At 48.4% G+C, this 20,345-nt stretch overlaps 7 protein-coding genes across 7 annotated transcripts; 3 read left to right on the top strand and 4 right to left on the bottom strand.

Annotated features, from left to right (window-relative positions):
- The first annotated feature begins 2,628 nt into the window (after positions 1 to 2,628).
- Positions 2,629 to 4,593, top strand: F4822DRAFT_310761 (S-adenosyl-L-methionine-dependent methyltransferase). The gene is made up of 9 exons (XM_051455319.1): positions 2,629 to 2,964; positions 3,280 to 3,368; positions 3,426 to 3,607; positions 3,669 to 3,794; positions 3,938 to 3,970; positions 4,025 to 4,118; positions 4,189 to 4,258; positions 4,344 to 4,357; positions 4,425 to 4,593. Exons 1-9 carry the CDS (start codon positions 2,878 to 2,880, stop codon positions 4,456 to 4,458), a joined length of 729 nt encoding a protein of 242 aa, XP_051312034.1. The 5' UTR covers positions 2,629 to 2,877; the 3' UTR covers positions 4,459 to 4,593.
- Positions 4,594 to 6,795: 2,202 nt separating this feature from the next.
- F4822DRAFT_310550 (GatB/YqeY domain-containing protein) lies at positions 6,796 to 7,785 on the top strand. The gene is made up of 2 exons (XM_051455318.1): positions 6,796 to 7,126; positions 7,217 to 7,785. Exons 1-2 carry the CDS (start codon positions 6,955 to 6,957, stop codon positions 7,660 to 7,662), a joined length of 618 nt encoding a protein of 205 aa, XP_051312033.1. The 5' UTR covers positions 6,796 to 6,954; the 3' UTR covers positions 7,663 to 7,785.
- A 502-nt stretch (positions 7,786 to 8,287) lies between these two features.
- F4822DRAFT_431129 (Spc98 family-domain-containing protein) lies at positions 8,288 to 11,180 on the bottom strand (the record flags this gene model as incomplete). The annotated part of the gene is made up of 3 exons (XM_051461429.1): positions 8,288 to 8,698; positions 8,753 to 10,704; positions 10,769 to 11,180. The coding sequence occupies 3 exons, from the start codon at positions 11,178 to 11,180 to the stop codon at positions 8,288 to 8,290; spliced, it is 2,775 nt and encodes a 924-aa protein (XP_051312032.1).
- Positions 11,181 to 11,541: 361 nt separating this feature from the next.
- Positions 11,542 to 12,629, bottom strand: F4822DRAFT_409469 (uncharacterized protein). Its single transcript, XM_051458660.1, has one exon. It carries the CDS (start codon positions 12,041 to 12,043, stop codon positions 11,573 to 11,575), a length of 471 nt encoding a protein of 156 aa, XP_051312031.1. The 5' UTR covers positions 12,044 to 12,629; the 3' UTR covers positions 11,542 to 11,572.
- A 742-nt stretch (positions 12,630 to 13,371) lies between these two features.
- F4822DRAFT_409468 (nucleophile aminohydrolase) lies at positions 13,372 to 14,710 on the top strand. The gene is made up of 4 exons (XM_051458659.1): positions 13,372 to 13,594; positions 13,679 to 13,691; positions 13,762 to 14,287; positions 14,363 to 14,710. Exons 1-4 carry the CDS (start codon positions 13,570 to 13,572, stop codon positions 14,534 to 14,536), a joined length of 738 nt encoding a protein of 245 aa, XP_051312030.1. The 5' UTR covers positions 13,372 to 13,569; the 3' UTR covers positions 14,537 to 14,710.
- Positions 14,679 to 18,554, bottom strand: F4822DRAFT_310470 (uncharacterized protein). Its single transcript, XM_051455316.1, has 6 exons — positions 18,022 to 18,554; positions 16,944 to 17,951; positions 16,270 to 16,894; positions 16,151 to 16,213; positions 15,460 to 16,102; positions 14,679 to 15,375 (listed from the first exon to the last, which is right to left on the bottom strand). Exons 1-6 carry the CDS (start codon positions 18,161 to 18,163, stop codon positions 15,013 to 15,015), a joined length of 2,844 nt encoding a protein of 947 aa, XP_051312029.1. The 5' UTR covers positions 18,164 to 18,554; the 3' UTR covers positions 14,679 to 15,012.
- A 353-nt stretch (positions 18,555 to 18,907) lies between these two features.
- On the bottom strand, positions 18,908 to 19,585 carry F4822DRAFT_310506 (uncharacterized protein). The gene is made up of 2 exons (XM_051455317.1): positions 19,353 to 19,585; positions 18,908 to 19,061 (listed from the first exon to the last, which is right to left on the bottom strand). The coding sequence occupies exons 1-2, from the start codon at positions 19,474 to 19,476 to the stop codon at positions 18,949 to 18,951; spliced, it is 237 nt and encodes a 78-aa protein (XP_051312028.1). The 5' UTR covers positions 19,477 to 19,585; the 3' UTR covers positions 18,908 to 18,948.
- Positions 19,586 to 20,345: the final 760 nt, after the last annotated feature.

Below are 20,345 nucleotides of genomic sequence, written 5' to 3'. Positions count from 1 at the left end.
CGTCGCAGAGCATAAGAGAGTGTGATCCAGAGGGGCGGGTGCTATCCCAGCGGCAGGAAAAATTGCGTGCGTGTGTAGTACTGGATGTATAAGAGGACCACCCAAAGGCTTTAACCGTGTGTGGGCCTGTCCCGACCATAATCCTGTCTGTAGACCAGGGGTAAATGAGCTAGCGTCGAACAACAAATGGACCTATCCCGCTCGTCGTGACAAGGAGTTTTTATTAGTAACGTGGACATCGACCTCACCAGTTCGGCTCTCATATGCAATCCTTTTACAACCTGAAAAAAAAAAAGGTTTGTGTATAAGCCAGTAGGGAAGTCGGAAGCTCAGGCTGGAAACGTCGTTATGCTTCCCAGGAGAAAACTCCGGGCGTCGAGGCAGTGAACCAGTAACGGTATAGTACCTTCCTTTCGTCCCGCCGATGGGAAACCCTTCTGTCGATAAAAAAAAAAGGCCCCGTAACGCTACGGTACTCATCAGTCTGAAAACGTACTGGTACCGCCGTACCGGCCACTTGGAGATCGCCGCCACCCCCCAATTCCTAGCGTTATCCTTCTAAGGGCTATCTCCACTGCGACGGCCCGCTTGTTTTGATCTTTTTGTAGTCTATGTGTCCTTTTAGTCCATTAATCCAGGGTGCAAGACATAATAAACATGCCAGGGCGGTCCCGGAGATGTTGTGCAGTCATCGTCATACTCGGACGGATTTCAAATAGGTAAAACAAGCCATTAAAACGGTGAAGCAAACCGTTGCTGTTGATTCTTAGGCGAGTTGTTAAACTTAGCTTTTTTCCCATCAGACCACAGTGGCGGTGTGAGGAAGCCATACTAAAATAAGGTAATCCCGTAATCTCTCTTCACCGTCCAGGTGGTCGCACATTAAGAAGTTGGAAGTAATAGTAGGCACCATGATCGTCGACCCCAATCTTGTCGTCCCAAGACCCGGGTGAGTCTGCTCCTCTCGTGCATATGTACTAATACTAGGTAGGTGGACGCAGTCGATCCGGTCTAGTCGCTTTGCGAACAAGTTACTGCAACCGGGCGACCATTCGAGAGAGATTCTCCATCCCTGTCGTCATGGTGGCCCGCTATGTACGTGAAATTCGTTCCGTGACTTGACCACATCCACATCCACAATCCCGTAGATTAAAAGTCATCGGCAAGTAATATCTTCCTTCTGAGTCAGGCTGCATCTGCCATGCTTACCAAAGACTTTCGTGTCCCCCGTCCGTGGTGTCGTCAGGGGTCTTGAGAGTCTTAGCGTTCTAGGATATGTAGCGGCAGCGAAGGATTTGGAAATCCCAAGAGGCAGCCAAGGCCAACAGGTCCCTGGGAGTACCCGTTGGTTGGTGTGTGGCTGTCATCCTTCGTAAGTACTCTGGTATAGGGGCACATGGAAATAAAAGCCACAGCCGGTGTATGAGCCGGTGTTTGGTATCCCTTGATCATTTGCTGCTGCTATTGCTGTGCAGATTTCCACCGGCCTTGTCTAAAACCAAACTAAAAGGGTTTAGAGGGTAATAATTCCTGCTCCTCGAGAGACAAGGCGCTTAGTTCATCGTCATCTCTTACCACTGCTTGTCAGATCCCTGAAGTTTGTCTGGTCTGTACTTCTCCGCGCTGAACGCGGCTGCGGTGTCCACTGTTCCAAACCCTTGGTCATGGCCGCATCAACTGACCGTATATTGCTGAGGGCAACACGAGGCACAGTACAGTAAACTGTAGGCAACTTTAAAGAAAGGTAGCTAGAGTACCGAGAGACTGCCGAGCCAGTACGATCAATCACAAGCATACGGTTGAGTCTCATACGTGGCTGCTTAATCCCACCTAGCCAGATATAAGACCTTTCTGCGCTATATGTCATTCAATGCAATGTGAACCCTCCGCAGCACCCAAATCGAAGAGTTATTGGGCGGAATATATGCCAAGCATAGCAAGATAGAAGCAGGCTTGGGCAGCAACGTCCCTTCAATCCGATGGATAATGCAAAAGCAGAGACGGGAACTAGTGCGGGTACATTAGGCCATGGACCAACAGAAAGGGTACGGGTCGATGGACCTCATATGCCTGCCCTTATGCTTCAATGATCTATAGCTGAGCGGATTTGATCAGGAAGGTCTGATGCATACGTAGGGAGTAACCGTAGTACCTAGGATCGGCGAACAGCAGCTCGTGGGGTGCAAGATGTGGACGTGTGACCAATGTGGTTGCTTCGACCGGGCTATGGCTCCACACACGCCTAAACAGCTTTATTATTTTTGCAATATACCACTTGCCACTAACGGTCCCATGTACCTAGGGGAGGGCAGACCAGACGGCCTCCTCGTCGAGGAGGAGGTGGGCGTTGACGGCGTTGGAAGCCCAAAACCGAGATAGCCGGACTGGTTAAAAGGCCGTCATTCGGAAGGCTATACTTGTTTGCCCGTGCCACACGTTGCCTCAACCGTATAGCAAACTAGCGAGTTAGCTGAACCAGACTGTCGGTAACCCTCATCTAGATATTCTCCCTGGACTTCTCAAACACCATTTGCGATACTATAAAATGACTGGGTATATATAATGCACCCTTATCATCAGCAAGAGCCTTTTGCTCACTAAAACGCTGACAGGCATGCCGATACCGAAGAAATCACCGACGAAGTACGCGAAACGATCACCCACCACAACCGAACATTTCAGCGCCTCGCTGTGGAGCGCAGGATTTATTTTGTACCGGTCGACGAGGTCTGCAACCGCAAAAAAAAGAACTCCCTTTTTTCGATTCCAGTCCACAAACTGATGTCGACGCACCTATCGTAGGATGAAACCCTTCGCTTGCGCATTCAGCATGATGTCTTGTCCAGGACATTTGATGGAAGGTCTATCTTTCCGCCCATGGGATCGCTAAGACGAGTACTCGACTGCGGTTTTGGGACGGGACTGTGGGCTTTTCAAGTGGCTTGGGAAAATCCCAGATGTGAGGCACGTATAGCTTAGTCTCCTGGATCGATTGCTCTTTGCAATTCCTTGCCGCCTAAGGGGAAATATTTCAGAAGCTTCTTTTCCAGTCCTTGTGTCTTCAGGCGGAAAACTGCTCTGCGTTCCTCCGCGCTGCGACGGGCCAATACCGTCTAGGCTGTATGCCCCCGGCCGCGAGTTGGAGCTAGAATACAACAGTAGCAAGCGTAGCTTGACCGCAAGACAACGGATTTGGTGAGCTCGGCGCGAGTAGTTAGCATGCAGGAGGATTTTTGCACTTTTTTTGAGACCCCAAGTAGCTAACATAGGTGCTTTTAGGTCATCGGCATCGACGTGAGCCCCCATCACTATAACCCAGAGGATAGTGTTGAAAACCTATATTTGAATGTCGACAACCTTAATATGCCGTAAGCAACGAAACTTTTCGGCCATCGGAACAGAAAGCTCAGTTTTTCTTCCCCCAGGCTCCAATTCCACTCCAACCACTTCGACCTCGTGAACAGCCGACTAGTCGCAGGAGGTATCGAACGTAATCGATGGCACGGATATATGCGCGACATTTTACGTTGCCTGCGAGGCGGCGGGTGGTGCCAAATGGTTGAAATGGACTTCAATGCGCAGTCCGACAACGGCACATTGACAGATAGTGAGCTCGCAACAAAACTTGAAGCAGGAGGTGATTATACTCATGACGGAGTTTCTGACAGGTCACGCGCTTCGCCAGTGGTCAGATAAATATCTTCGAGCAATGTCTCAGACCAAAAATCCCGAAGCGCCGCGGCGACTCGGGCATTGGATGAGGCATGCTGGGTTTACCGATGTTGAAGAGCGAAGTACGTCCTTCAGGGTTCATTCGTCCCTTGCCTTATACCGCCTAGGAAGTCGTGCATGGTGGCTTATACTGGGAACGAGCCCCTGAATCGCGATTTAACCCTTAACTCGGACATGCAACGTTTGCTGATATATTTTTAAATAGTGATACCTCTTCCGATGTGCGGCTGGTCCGATAGTATGGATTTTTAGGTATTCTTCTGAAGGTGATTGATTCTGACGTTGTGCATAGATCAAAGGGAGTTTGACATCGGCGTCGCCAACCAAGAGAACGTACGACTGCTTCTCGGGTCCTTAGCTCTGTATCCGTTCACAGAATTACTTGGGTATGTTCGGTATTGGTCTATTGGGGAATTTCGACTTTATTCCTAAGGCTGCACTGCTGATACTTAGCAGCATGACGATTACAGAGTTCCACGTTTTAGTAGCGCAGGCAAGAGCAGAGGCTAGTAATCCTGCGCTCAAGGTAAGGCCTTTGCAGAGCACCCATAACCTCGAATCCTTAATGTGGACGTTGAGGAATGCTGATGAGTTGTATTGTAAAATGATAGCCATATTTCCGAATGTAAGTCGTCCTACATCGAGCACCTAAATGTGTAATTTGACAGAATGTTGACGAGTAGCTCTTCAAGTTACGTTTGCGTCGGTAGAAAACCGAGGCGTTGAAGCTATCGGGTAGCTATTTGAACGGCTATTACGGGAGGGGAACCTTGCCGCATTGGGGGACAAGGCATGACGGGTGAGGGTAGAGGCAGATCATGTTGATCGGGTCAAGATCGTGTCGCTCGGCTGTTCGTCTAACCTAGAGGTGTGGTGGGGGGGGGTATTCTTGTGTGGAGGTCAGGTGGCGTTGGTCCCTTTTTCCCTTTTCCGTGTTCCTTTCGGCAGGGGGCCGGGGGCATCTCGTTTTGGCGTTCTGTACGCCCGGCAATCCGCATGATATGGAGAGAAGAGCATTTTATAGAGTCCCGGAATTGTCATAGAAAGATGTTTACGTTTGCTTTGAATTTCGGTTCAGAGAAAGGGCATGTGATATATCGGTGGCCGAGGGCGAAGACGGAGATGGAGAGGGAAAGGGAGAGGGGCTTGGTGGAGATATGGGGAGAGATTTTGGGATTTGGGGAGATATTGGAAACTTTGGAAACTTTGGACACTTTTGAAACGGAAAGAAGTGAGGTCAGCTTAAGGTTTGGCAGCCAAAAGGGAAGTAGCAAATCATGGGTTCCCTTTTGCTCCTTCTACCAGAGTCTCGGGTCCAGCTAGTTGGGTTCGTGGTTTCCTGGTTTCCGCATGTGGGTGAGCGTGTGAGTAGAAGGTGTGTGTGTGTCCTGCCCTGTCACGACCCAATCGCGCGCACAATACCCTATGGGTACCTCCTGCCCAACTCTATACAAGTTGCGTCCCTACGTAACTCTAGGTAACTCTAGGGTGAATGGGTATAAGGAAGGTACATCCAAACGATACATTAAGACACATAGGATACGTAGCACATTTAAATGTGCTAATCTTACTGGCCAGCAGCGAGAAACATGGCCCCGTTTGAACTCAAATGCTCTGTAAGTACGGGCGGCTAGAGCCGCTGTCACGGACGGCCTTCTCTTTTTTTCCAACTTTCTTCCACCCACCCTTCACAACCCATCCCCATCCCGCGTTACCGTGCTGTCCTGGTCGTGGGCGGACCAACCTATCCAGTGGGCCAATACTTAACCCCCGGTCCTATTTTGTTTCTAAATTCCTTTCCCAATTTTTTTTTCTTAAATGCCGTGTTCTAGACTTGCTAGAGCGTTACCCTACCTACCTTTCCCCGGCTTTGTGCCAACTTCTTAACTCGGGTTGGGGGAAGAAACTACGGGGCATGACTTGTTCCTCTCCCACGACGTTACAACGGCGGAGTACATAGTAGGTAAGAGGACAAGATTTTGAACGTGGGATTTTTTATAAAAAACCCCTAGCCGGGCCAGTCGCCGAAAAAGATTCATCCTGTCTGACTTAAGATTGGGTTATTCGACAGGTAACCTCCTTTGTGTTACCCCCATTACAAGTTTTCCTTCTTCCCGTGTCTTCCCACCCCAGCGCTTCCCGTTCCCTTGTGATTGATATGTGACTGTGTAACAAATGGGGTGGCGGCCAAAGGAGAAAGCCGCGTTGGGCTGTACCCATACCATAGCAAGCTACGAGATGGTAGTGGGCGGGCCCCTTGCCGCGGATGTAGAGGTCCATCCCGACCCATGCTACGCGATAGACCATCTCGCTGCCATTACCCGTCAGGTGACATTTATCAGATCCTTTACTATCTAATGTGATGCATGTAATATCTCCTTGAAACGGTGACGAGAGCTTTCAGAAAGTCAATGTTGTGCCTAAACGCCTTCAAATTAACCCGACCGTCGATCATAAGAGCACATGTTATAAGTAGGAAAAGGCATGGATTACGATGATGCGCTATGTACAAAATAGGTTCTTTTTTAGAAGTATTAGGTATATATACCTAGGTACTATGTAAGACTATGTAAGTGTTGCAGGCATCTGGGGTTTATTTAAGTTTCAATATTTACTAGGTATGGTTTTAATAAGAGGGAAGGACTGAGGAGAGTTATGAGTGTACCAGGTAGGCGCTGTAGGTAAGCTGTATGGGGTTAGTTAGTAACGCCCTTATTTAAATGTTTTACCATGGCTTACCGGCATATTATTATTATAGTGAGACTCTAGTCGCACCAAATGACGTTGAACCAATGGGGTCGGCCCCTAAAACTCTAAACTTTAAACAATTCTCCAGCTTTTCTAGTTCCAGTTCCTCAGCTTCAGCTTTTTGTTCCAGCTACCAGCTTCTCTACCCTTTCTAACCTCCACAGCCATCCACAACCACCCACAGCCCACACCACGCCGTGACGATCGTGATATCCAAGTACCAGACACTTAACCTCACCGATCCGAGATTGACCCCGGCCAACCTGCACCGAAACTTGGACAATGGGTCGATAGGAAGCTTGGCCCCCCTCGCCGGAAGTTTCACCGTACCAAAAAGCAAGTTCGATTGGCGCTCCCTTCGGACCAGCTCCCCTGAATTTCTACCCGAACCCAAACATACACCTAGTGTAGAACGAACAATCCGACGATCAATTCTTTCCTACTACTTTCACCCCAGAATAATACTGCCCAACTATGGCGGCCTTACGATCCTCCAGCCGGCTGTTTCTACGGCCACGCTTTACGTCACAAACACCTTTGCCATTGAGCTACGGATACGGTGGTATGGGCACACGATTCTACTCGGGCGAGGATGCGCTGCCACCGCCGTTACTGCAGAAGCTGAAAGGCGACCTCAAGACGGCCAGTACGTCACTCTTATCGAATACCCAAACTATACGTCACTTGCTCGGGTGTTCCCGCACTGCATAATCCTTCTAACAATTCGCCCTCTCAGTGCGCGCAAAAGACGCCCCCCGTCTAACCGCAATCCGCTCCATCCTAGCGTCCACGCAAAACCTCTCCAAAACCTCGAACCCGATAACCACCGACGCGCAACTAGTCGCCCTCCTCCGGCGCACATCCCGGGCCTCCTCCGACGCCGCCTCCGAGTTCCAAGCCGCGGGGCGACAAGACCTAGTCGACAAAGAGCAGCAACAAATTTCCATTTTCGACTCCTACATCGCGGAAAGCGGCGTTGAGGAATTATCCCCGGATCAATTGCGCACTATAGTCGCAGGCGTAGTTACGGCTCTGACTAGCGAACCTACCCTCGGGGCAGGAAAGCCGAAGATGGGAGATGTGATGAAGAAACTCCTAGCGCCTGGTGGTCCGCTGGAGGGTAAAGATGTTAAGAAGGCGCAGCTGGCGCAGATTGTGAAGGAGGTCACGGGGACCAGCTAGCTAACTAGTTAAGTCAAACCGCGATTTATCCAGCACACCTCAAAAAGGAATGCGCTGAGATATCTACTTAGGTAAGGTACTTACGCTGTACTATATTAACGAATGAGGGCCCTCGTATGCATGGGGCCTCTCGACATATAAAAGTTTGCATACTTAGACTACCATAACTCATCACTCTATAGAAACCCGAGTTTCACTCGCTCACCCTAGTTCCCAACATCTTTATCCAAGTGAGAGTGGTGATCCTTATGAAGTCGGTCTGTTTTGGAGTGGACCTTGAAGCGGTGAGTTTTCGGAGGCCGTCTTATGTCCCCGATCACGATAGTCCAGGAGAAATAAGCAGTAGAAGAGAAACAGTAACGGTGGGCGATTTTCACGAATAGGTCTGATCTCACTAGTCATAGCGGAAACGGGAACTAAGCAATAGCTATATTTAGAGTAGGTATCGATAATGCATATTTCAAGGTATCTCTTCACAGCGTAGCTGATAATTCTTCCAATTACCAACTAACTTTTCATGTCGCCCTAACGCCTTTCATTTCGTGGGACTTGAACTAAACTCCTTACTACCCTTCATTCCCGTCGAGGTATCATGTCGCAGACTTCATAACCGACGTGGGAATTCTTACGCGGCAACGTCCTCCTCACTACGGGGACCCGCGAATTCGGTTCCCTGGTTAGCAGTCGCCAATCTGGCGCACAAGCTTAGGAGAACCACTGTCTCCGTTGCTGCGTAATGATTGAGGGCATCTAGCAAAATTTGCAGATGCCGGCTAAAGTTCTTCTCCCAGTTTTTGATGATATCAAAAAGATTATTGATGCGGGTTTCTTCGTCCTGTAGAGTGCTGTTTGCGCCAGCGTCACCATGCGACGGCTTTTGCGATTTAACCGTTTGAAATCGTTTCCATTCCTTATCTGTCATGTTCGGCGGTTTTATGGGACCGATCAAGTCTGGATCGGACTTTTCTAGCTCACGCGACAGCCAATTCATATGGGCTGCGAAGACAGTACAGGTTTGCATTAATTTTGAATGGATCTGTGATATAGGTTAGTATTGACGCGGTAACCGCAATAATTCCAAGCCACTTACTCGAATTAGTTTGCCGTTGGTTAGCATGCAACCCTTCAGGCAGGTGTCCAAAAAATCCACATGATCCTGCATCAACTCATCCACGGTCCGATCCGGCTTGCCTGATCCATCCAAACTTCCGTCCTTGGCTCTGAGTCTTGACATCAGAGATTGCCAATTGGGCTCAATAACTTCCAGGGTGCAAAAATAGAGCAGTTGTTGGACGAAAACCACCATTCGAGCCCTCAGAGTCCATACTCGCCTTTTCCAGATCTCGAGACGTCTTGCTGATGACTTATGGCACCAAACCACGCCGGTGTTGTGCGTTTGCCAAGTGGTTGATAATTGAGACTCCAAATATCGCAGCGATAGGAGATAACGAAACAGTGCTTGGTACCGCCATACCGTCTTCCGGCTGATTACTAATGATACAGGAAACGGTACCGTATAGTCTAGCTGTAAAGAGGTGAAACCGACGGCGTTTTTGTCGCTTTCGATGGGCTGGTTGGTGGGAGGCTGGAGCGCTTCACCTTGCTCAATACCTGTGATATTGACAACACGCTGTAACATGCTTATGAGGCCAATTTCGTTCATTTCAATATGAACGTCCTCTTTGAACGGGTCCATAGATACTATGCTTCCTGGCTGCCGTAGAACAAGATCGAGGAGCGACTGCAGCTTAACGATATTAACAGATTTCACCGGCTTTCGTAGTTCCGATGCACTCAATTCCATGAAGTAAGTAAAATAATCGGACGGATCGAGAAAAAAGTAGTGCTTTAGCGAACGTAGCCTAGCGGGGAGAGCGTGTGTCGTTAGGAGCAATTTCATAAGTGATTCGTTCGCGTGGGCATATGCGCTGTTGACATTATCGAGGAATCGTTGATCGTCAAATGATTCGGGAACGTCCTGGGCCACATTACTAACATCGACCCCTCCACATTCCCGTACGACATTGAGATATTTCCCCGCTAGAAGCACCTTGTCCTTTACGCCTTGCAACTGAGGGGGTATATCGTGCTCTCGAATGGTATATCTTCTCTCCCAGTAGTCATCAGTATAGTCCTCCTCTAATCGGTCGCGTCTGATACTTTTTTGTTCTTTGATTAGAAATTCGGAATGTGGATCTTTGATTTCACCATGGTGAAGCCATTCATTCAACATGCCCATATAAGGCCGACTAGCATCGCGCAGTAAGGAAGTAAGCAATGATCTCGCAGCGGGATCACCACCCATGGTATCCAGCCTCTTAGTGATTAGTCCTATTACTATGCCGCCTTTGCAGATTTTCTTTCCTGTCATGTTCCCCGGTACAAGGTCACCACCCAACTTCAGATTCTCTATTATGTCATCGTAGTTTTCGGGTTCCGAGTCTTCCTCGCTCTCGTCATCCAGAAGAGCGTTTTTCTTCAGGAATTCATGTGCTAGTGAATAGAGTTGGTGCATCATCTTGCTGGTAGAAAGCGTATGCACGTTCAGTAGCTGTAAGGTGAAGGTATCACTTGTTAGAAATTGAGCCTCTAGCTGGGCGACCATTTCTAGGTAATCATGTAAGAGCTTCCTAATGGCAGCGCATAGGGCGTGATTGACAGCTCCAAACTCTTCTCTACTTTGTACATCAACAAACATCTCGAGCGCCGAATAGTGAGTTGCTATTTTTAACATCGGCAATGTCAAGTTCTGAAGGCTAGAATCCAGACCAGGCAATATCTTAAACTCGGGTCCAGATAGTCGGTCTCTTTCTTCGGTAGGGTCATAGGAATAGGCGTAACGAATATACTGTCCCTCGTAGCCCATCAACACAAATAGTAGATCCTCAATTATGGCGGCCTCTTGAGCTTCCAAAGAGAGTTCATGCAGAGGTTGTGGCTGCATCGAAAGTGGTGCTTCTGATGCCGAGGGCGGTATTGATATACGAATCGCAAGAGGCGCGGTTGTGTGGGGTGTTAAAGTAGCTACGGGATCCCATATCGCTTTAAGTAGGTCAGCCTATGCCCTTGTTTCCCTAGAGTGAGACACGATGCTGTTTAGACTTACTAGCTGGCGCTTCCGACTTCGAGTCCTTGGGTTTCGGCTCTGGTGGGCGGGGCTTGGCCGTCTCTTTCGACTTCCATTTCTCTGGTGGAGGCGCATCTTTGGATCTTCTTTCGGGACTTCTTGTTCTTGAAATCAATTTCTCCTTAGTGGTTACGGTTACGCGCTCGGTTCTTCGTTCTTCAGTACTCCTACTAGCGGGTCGTGGGTTTCCCGATGCCGTCCGCTTATGGGCGGGGTTTGTATGGGAAGCCTGGGGTGAGCGGGTACTTCGTTGATCATGTTGATGCTGGGAAGGTCTCGCAGTGTGAGCAGAAGCAGAAGACGCGGCGGCACCGCGGGGTCGCGTGTTGCTGTCATTATCGTTGGTGCCGTTGGTGCGCCTCTCTGAATAATTGGAGGCTCTGGAAGACATTGTCACTGAACGGCGACATCGGGTATATTTCGCATTGCGGTATCATGAGTGTTGGCTTGACGCTATATCGTATTTTAATCAAGTCGTCACGGCGAGCTTCACATATGTAAGTGGGAGGGTTCTGTACGTAAGTTCCTAGGTAGGTAAATACGCCATACGGTGTTTGGGATTGGACGCCGTCCGTATCGATAGACAGCTCACTATCGATAAGTATATTGAGCGCGTTTAATACATTTATTCAAGCTAACGGGGATTAACTTATAAATATATACCACATATTTCATTAACGCCATCATCCGATTTTCATTACCTTCATAAATATCTACACTTTTCTCTCTCTCTCTCTCTCTCTCTCTCTCTCTTTTTTTTTAAAATTTTTTTTTTAAACAAACTTATGCCGGTCTCTCCCAATTCACTTTGACTGCCCCGGATATGGGGCTTCTTACCATCGCTGGATCCAAAGGTGGATTCAATGGATCCCAATCTATATCAACTGGATTCGTTGGCTGGGCATCCAGATCTTCATTACGCCTGTTAATCCAATCCTGAAGAAACCGTCGAAGAAACCCGACATTACACATTAGTGTTCCGGCTATTTCCCAATCTTCTTTACTCGTTATTAAATGTGTGTCTGGGGCGATTCTACGACCACCTCTGAGCCATACGTCCTGTGTGACCAACTCATACATGGCCCAAACTAGCATCCGCATGTCGTTGATTATACCAAGCCTCGAGATTCGTGAGGAGTAGTCAAAGCCACAGAGTACCATGTTGTCAGGTACATCATCGAACAGTATCCTCCTTAGCTTGATATCGCCGTGAGTTATGCCTATGATCAGGTTAGTCGTCGGAACTACAAACATCGTTTTAGTCTATGGGTGGAATCATACCTAGATTGAGATGGAGATAGTCTATAGTCTGTGTAAGTTGTTTGAGATACTTCAATTTGAAGAAGAACCGAGGTGATCGTCTTCTACACTGCTCAAGATTACCCTCTTGGATATATCTAGTTGCTATACCAAGGATATGATCATAATCGCGATTGTGTTTTACAGCATGAACATGTGAGAGTATATGTGGGTATCGCTTGATAGACTGCATCATCTTCAATTCGTTCCAAACCCTTCTTCGCTGTTCCCGATTGAAGATATATTTTACGGCATAGCGGTAATTTTCTTGGCCTATTGTCACTATGTCAGTCCTAGGGTTGATGCGACCTCGTTCGATGAAGTCTGCGTTGTGACAATGAGAGCTCTCTTTGTGACAACCTATAGAAAAGAGTGGCCTTGGTATATCGGCGAGCGATGGCATTGCACTCTGCTTCCTGGCCAACTGCAATTTTGCTGTGTGTGATATTACAGCTCTTACAAGGCCACGTTCATCGATACGAATATACACAGGCCTGGTTGTGAGACGATGGTATAACCGATTCAGAATTCTATAAATGGCGTCTAGTTTCCCCTTGGGAAATGCAAAAGCCGGTGCTAAGACATAGAATTCACGTCTTCGAATAGAGTCAATTATTACCAGCCGCCTTTGGTAGCCGGAAAAGGTGTCATTTGCAATGTGGAAAACGGTATCGTAGATTACGAAATACCTCTTTCCAAGCTGTCTCGGCAAGGGCTCCATGGGTTACAAGGCGAATATAGACGTGTACCTTCGGAGTTCTACGAATATTGTGGCGATGGGTCCATGTATGGTGAATGATGCTTCTGAATTCTAAAGGTTTATCAGATACCAAGAGTGAGTAACTACGTGCGTTGATATTATTATATAACGGGGCTATTGTTAGTTGAAAGGGACTTCTTTTCTTTGAAGAAGTATCTATTTGAATGGAATTGTTCACCTACGTCTTTTTCCATTCATTGCTATTGTTTTATTTTTCGGGCTCATTCCGACTAAGTTCCAAGGCGACATTCTTGTCCGATTCTGATTTCTTTCATGCCTACCTACGTGAGTAGATATGTCCCATTATATCGCCGCCCTATACGTGAAGTGGTCGATAGCATTGATATCGTTGCGGATGTAAAGGGCCGAGGATTGCAAGACGGAATTGGGGCAGTTGGGGATAAAGTTATGAAATCATAATCAATAGATTAGGTAAGCACATATCAAAACACCTGTATATTATGTAATCCGCCTTAGATATATAATCCCATTTGAGTTTTATCGATAAACGTCAACCATCCCCGGTTAGTGCAAGCATCCACCTGAGCTTCGTAAACGGTGTAGCAGCCTTGAGCTTCCCAAGCTTCGTATACAATCATTCACACATTCAGCCTTCCCACTCTTCAATTCCGACCACCATTCTCTCTAACGACGTAATTCTCCCGGACGAACGAATCAATAACACTTTTCATAAAAAAATTCCCCCTCAAACACCGTCAAGATGTTTATGGCAAGATCTGAATACGGTAAGAACCCTCCCCTCTCCCCCTCCTCTACTGTACCACTATCTCGAAGCTCTACATTTACAGCTAGCTAACATGAACAACCAGATCGGGGTATCAAGTACGCCCACCCTCCCCCAATCCCTCCTTCATTCCACCCCATCAACATAACATACTAACCCTACATCTAGCACCTTCTCCCCCGAAGGCCGACTCTTCCAAGTCGAATACTCCCTCGAAGCCATCAAACTAGGCTCCACCGCCATCGGCGTCGCCACATCCGAAGGCGTAGTCCTCGGCGTCGAAAAACGCGTAACATCCACCCTCCTCGAGACATCCTCCGTCGAGAAAATCGTCGAAATCGATCGCCACATCGGGTGCGCCATGTCAGGCCTCCAAGCCGACGCGCGAAGCATGGTCGAGCACGCGCGCGTCGAGTGTCAAAGCCACGCCTTCAACTTCAACGAAGACCTACGTGTGGAGAGCTGCACGCAGGCGATTTGCGATTTAGCGTTACGTTTCGGCGAGAGCGCTGATGGCGAGGAGAGCATCATGAGTCGTCCTTTCGGCGTTGCTTTGTTGATCGCTGGATACGATGAGGATGGCCCCCAGCTCTACCATGCGGAGCCTTCGGGAACGTTCTACCGTTATGATGCTAAGGCGATTGGATCTGGAAGTGAGGGTGCTCAGGCGGAGTTGCAGAATGAGTATCACAAGGTATTTATACGCCCCACGACACATTACGGAGAATACTTGACTGGGGACAACTGCTAATTTTCTACGAATGAATAGTCCCTTACGATCGCAGACGCCGAGACGCTAGTTCTGAAGACATTGAAGCAAGTAATGGAAGAGAAGCTCGACTCCAAGAACGTGCAGCTAGCGAGTGTAACAAAGGAGCGAGGCTTCAGGATATACACAGACGAGGAGATGGCACAGGTCGTGGAGAGACTACCGGCGAATTAAGCGATGGAACCAGTGAATTAACCCATCCTATTACGAAGGTTTTCCTTATGTCGTGTATGTTCCGGGTACGGTAGCAGAGCACAATTAGACAAAAGGGGTAGAACAAGAGAAAAATCCACCCTTATGAACTTCACATCAAGTTGAGCCAGCAAGCAAGTGGTAGTTATTACGAGTATTCGTCGAATCTAATGTACTATTTTTGTACGAATAAGTGCTATTCAAATCCCGAGTTTCCTCAGTCCATTTTCGCCCTTTTTGCACGAGGTATCCATCGCGCCTGGTTTTATTTCAACGCCGACTCCGAGTGCTCATGTCTAGTCCGTAGATTGTAACCGTGGAGTTAGGTTCCAGCAAGTATTCCTACATCGTATATTCCTCCCACCTGCTCCCTTCTCTGCTCTGCCTTAGAAAAATTCCCCCATCTGTGCTACTCAAGCTCAAACTATTGGCAATATGTATTCATTTCCAACACTCATTTACCGCCGATCTCTCTCACTTGTATCTAAATCAAGCCTCTCAAGATCATGCTCGACAGCTAGCAAACCCATAGCATATGAGGCCTTCTCGCCCTTCGCAAGGACGATCTTAGTAGCATCGTCGCTGCCGTCGATCTCTTGGATACGCTTGTCTATACGGCGCGCGTTAACCCAGACGGATCCAGGTGGGTCAATATTGAGGTCGAAAGCCCGTTTGTATTCGGGCCCTCTTCCGAGTTGCCACGCTTTCGTCCACGCCGACTCACATCCAACGGCGATCTGCCGTGCCGACTGCCATCCTGTGAGCCGCGCGATATCATGAAGGCGTCGGATCAACCATTGACGTTGGTTATCGTCGCGGTACTGTGGAGGGATTGTTAACCGGTCCAGATATTAAAAACGATAGGCTTGAAAAGCAGAAGAGAGTCCGCTCGAGAAGTTACATACCTGGATCCCAGCTACAAATAGAGGGAAGCAACATTCGATCAATGCGGCAGCCATGAGCGTGCTCACATTGTCGAGCTTTTCGATGTTTTCCTCCAACCCGGCAGCAATCCTACCAACCTCCATGCAGTAAGGGGCTGTTTCGCGCGCCGAGATGCCCGCAGCCACCATAGCGACCGGCGGCATCGTAGGATGTGCTCGATGGAGCACAATCAGACCCATATAGTAATTCATCCAGATACCTGCAATGGAGTACGTCCGATAGAGGGCAGGGAAGCCGAAAGGTGTTGGCTTAGCTGGGTAGATATCAGCCCCGAGCTGCTCGAATTCGGGACCAAAATGGTCCTTGAACGTCTCAAATGCCTTCTTTATCTCTTCCCACTCCCGATAGGCTTCGGCAGTCCTAGTGTCAAAATCGACATTCTCGGCAGCATCGCTCGGCGGCGACGTTTCCCTCGGCGGGGTGAATCCCATCGGTACCGTAACCCTCTCGGGATGACGAGGTACCATTCCTGGGAACATGCCTGGTGAACCTCCACGGCCGGGCCCGTTCGGTTTGAATGTTTCTCGTTTACGGGTCAAGTCTTTCGATGTAAAATTCGCTACACGGCCAAGCAAGAGCACTAGATGGTCATACGTGCCGAATCTAACATATATTAGCGTTTCCTTGGGATGAATAGAGCAGATAACGTACATAGCATCGAGGCGTCCCATTGGTGCTCTCGGTGGACATTGAGTCCATGCATTATACTCCAAACTTGACTAGTCAGTACGGACATATCTTGAAGGGAGTACAACACAAAGTGAACTTACAATAATCGAGTGCCGCCCAGAATACTCTGGTAAACATCCATCTTGCAATACCACCAGAAAAGATCACTCAATTGCTGGTATCTTTCCTTGTCCTTTTCAGTATATGTATTTCTCGAAGTGCGGTATGCGCTGTGCTCTTCGGGAAGCATCCCTAACTCATCGTATGATATTTCCCTGCCAGTAATTGCACTCAATAATGGCACGTTGATAAGGTCCCAGTCATTGTGTAGAGGTCCATTGTCGTACGTTGTGAACATTCCAAAGACGTCTACCGGAGGTTCTTGAGATCTTTCTCGAAGCTTGAATCTCATCATATTGCGGGTCATCTCGGCATACGGGATTTCTTTTATGATCAAACGTGCTCCTAATAGATGTCTACTCCACTTGTCATGATCTGAATTCCACACCTCATAGAATGATAATACTAATGTCGCCGCTAGGTTCGCTGGTTGGGCCCGCCGATTTGGCCGGCTAACATTCCGTGCAATCCTTCTCAAAGCTAGGTGATAGTGCTTCAGAGACGCAGTTGGGGGTACCATTTGGAGTTTTGAAATTTGCAAACTTGCAATCGCGAGTATGGCTTGAAGAAGAGCCGGATGTGTGAAGGCCAAGATTGGAAAAGTGTCTAAGCATATCAGCAAAAGTAGCAGGCGTATGGGAAGCAGTCGACTTACGTGTCCAAATGTGTTGGCGACTTTGCGGCATGGGCTGTTCTTGCAAAAAGGGCGTGGTATCAACGGGATGTCGTTCGTATAATGATATGCTAGGGCCGGTTACGTGTACGAAATGCCAGAATACCGCTGCTGTTTTCCTATCGTTCAGGGGTGAATTGTTAGGCGAGGGTTCATACGTTGCAAGAAGGTCATCGGAAGCAAAAGCGGCGAACGTTCTCGTCTGGGTTCCGGACATGTCATATGGTTGCTCAACTCTCCGGGATCCGACAACTCCTAGCTTGTTTAAGTCGAGAGAAACTTGCTGTTCACTAATGGGCATGTCGTCTGACTCCGCCATTGATTCGTCATCAGATACAGGGTATTCCCATTCCTCGGGTCCTGAAGCCACAACTTCAATAGGCTCTTCAGGTTCGGCACGGGATTTCCCTTTATCTAGTTGAGGATAAATCGGTTGTTCATACTCTTGTTGTTGTTGTTGCTGCTGCTGTTGTGGCAGCGATGGGACAGGAGAGATATTCTGAATAAGATTCTCGTGGGCAATTGGCGGAAATTGGCCGAAGTTTTCGGGCTGGCCTTGTCTCCATTGATGCTGCGAGAATGCATCAACGGTTGTGGGTGGAAAGAAGGTATATTTTGATGGCGCATTTTGGGATCCGAATCCGTTTGGATCAAAATTCATCGCAACCGATGCCATTTGTCCAGCCTGATCAGGATAGGCATTGTTAAAGTGAGCTCCTGACAGTTGGTGATATCCTTCAGAGGGTGGTTTAGGGGCGATTATTGGTAAAGACTGTGATGAAGACTTCTGTGCTGCTGATAACTGTTCCCTCACCAACGCCTGAGGAGATGGTGCTGGGAAAGGTAGCGGCCCAAAGGGAGAATTTGGAAACCCGATAGGACTCTTGAAAATAACTCGTTGGTTATACCCCTCACACACGCGCTTCGATTTCAAGCAGTTATTACAAGTCGGCCTTCCCTCGTCACATTTTATTCGACGCTTTCGACAAGCTTCAGGAATAGTCAGTTATTACAGCCCAGGGTATTGGACAAATCCAAAGATTCGAGGGTTTCTACGCACTAAGACAGCCTGTTTTTGTACGCTTCCGAACAGCAGGTTTCTTCGGCGCCGAATTCTCGCCATCTCCTTCCTCTGGAGCTTCAGGCTGGAGGGCCTGAGGCTCCGCGGCAACATCCCTAGGACTCTCATCTGTGGACTCCATCTCAATAGATCGCGATTACCGCCTAACCCGGTTAATGAAGGTGGATTGTTTATATCGCGGTTTAACCGTTGAGGAATATCGAATTGTTACATGGTATTCAGACGACGGGCCCGATTTGGGGCTAGGTAAATGGCGACTACAGAATGGAGCCCAACAACATGCTAGGGGTAGCTCTCTTAATCCGATGAAAAACAGACCTTCAAGGGGGACGGCAGCTATGGTTGCCTCTGACGTCCTGTTTACCTAAGAATTGAGATCGAGGAGCGAATTACAGTATGGTGATTTCCAAAGTTCCGACTGGCCGGTAGGATAGGGCGTTCAAGACAAGACGGGGAGTATTGTAAGCACACACGAAGAGGTAAATGACACGACCCGTTTCCATATAGCTTATAACGTTCCGTGAAACACACCGTGCAACAGAGGAGGACTGGGAGATGCTTCCTGGCGTGGGTAATTGGAGCAGTCAATCTTCTAGGAGTAAGACGCAGTGCGACGTGGGAATTATGAACTGAAGATGGCAGCTTCTAGACCTAGGGGGGGAGTCAATTCAGCGGATGTAATATGTACAAATGTAGACTGTTGCACATACGCACGGAACGTTGCTAACGCGGGACGCAGGGTAGAATTGGTGGGGTTCAGCTGGTTGTTACCAATAAGAGGGCAATTTGTCGAGCACCGGCAAGGGTATGCCCACAGTGGATGATTTTAAGATCTCGGCGAGGCTAGGCAAACTTGTCAGGTTGGGCGATCCTTTAATCCTGTCTTATTGGTTTTGTTGTGCTAGTCTAGCTCCTAAGGTGGAGAAATCCAGACCTGGCTTCAGCAATAGGTCCCTCCCCTAGACCTTGAAAGCCGCCCGGCATGCGCCGATCTGAGAAAAGCGATAGGGGTTCGGGTACTGTCAATGGTGACCAGTTAGGGGCTAGCGGTGAAAGCGAGAGCCGTTACTGCAAAGCTGACAAGGAAGATCCCGCACAATGATCGAATTGCAAAGACACATACCAGTGACAAACGAGCTAAAAAGGCCTTTCTTTCGAGCCAGGGGTTATCGGATATTCGGAAGAGTAAATATCGCTAATATTTTGGTCGATGTACGAAGTATGATTTCCAGGGTTAAAAGGTTATGGTGTTAGGCGAGGGGAGATTTTGTATGGGATGAAAATGGAAAAGGCGCAAGAAATCAAAGTACCGTATTTAGTATAGTAACTATACGCTATGCCGTATTCCTGTATTATATTGAATTTGGACGCATGTACTGTGAGAGCAGCCGTGAAGGTGAACCAGGTAAGCCAAGTCAGTCCCATATGCTGCATACAACCAGAGTCGTTCAAGTTGCGGTAGATCGAAGTGCGACATCTGATGATGCGCACGCAGCTGGGGGGTGGTCCATTCCCTGCAACCTGAGAGATTCCTCAGTAGGCCTCGGGGAGAGCCAATTGTTCACACTGTCCACTTGTGCCACCGAAAACGCGCATCCTTTGCATCAACGACAAATTGTCCTACGTACTGGCCGCGTTCGGTTGGCTGGCCATCAAGTCGCATTTCCAGACACACATAACAAGCAGTAAGCTCGGTTGCTTCTTGTGCGGCCAGCTAAACAAACGTCTCGGACTCGTTTATCGCGAGGCTCGAGGCAGATAGGATCTTCAAGCAGGACCGGAAGAAACGCCGACTGGAGAGTTTGCTGGTTAAGAAACTTGATTCTGTACATACCTCATGTAAGCAATATATAATTTGCTTTTTCTTTACTGAAAGGATTGGTGATTTGCAGCTGCCTATTCGTGTTTCATTCCACGGCTTCGCATAACACATGGCACAACGTCGTCAATTCAACGTAGCCAAGCCTTGTCATGGTTTCTTCAATGAAACCCAACCCAAAAATACCGAGGTCGAGTTAGGTAGGTAAGTGGGTAGGTGGGTGAGTAGACAGGAAGGCAAGGAAGTAGAATGAAGAATGGGTGTGGACACTTACCCGTGTGTCTCGGAAGTGTGAGTCTTAAGCCTTTCCCGTTGACGCAAAAAAAAAAAAAGTATGGTAGAGCTGCTCATGCAGCATTGAGGAGTTAACCGCGGCCACGATGGTGGTCTGTACAATACGCATACAGCAGGAAGAGCCCGTGGCCTGATGGCCACAACATAGAGACAGTGTCTCGTAATGCAGGACATGCGATGCTTAATCCCG

The sequence above is a fragment of the Hypoxylon trugodes genome (assembly GCF_022578975.1).
Source record: "Hypoxylon trugodes strain CBS 135444 unplaced genomic scaffold F4822scaffold_7, whole genome shotgun sequence".
Taxonomy (NCBI): domain Eukaryota; kingdom Fungi; phylum Ascomycota; class Sordariomycetes; order Xylariales; family Hypoxylaceae; genus Hypoxylon; species Hypoxylon trugodes.
The sequence above is the reverse complement of the archived record's forward strand: the minus strand, read 5'-3'. Positions and strand labels throughout refer to the sequence as shown.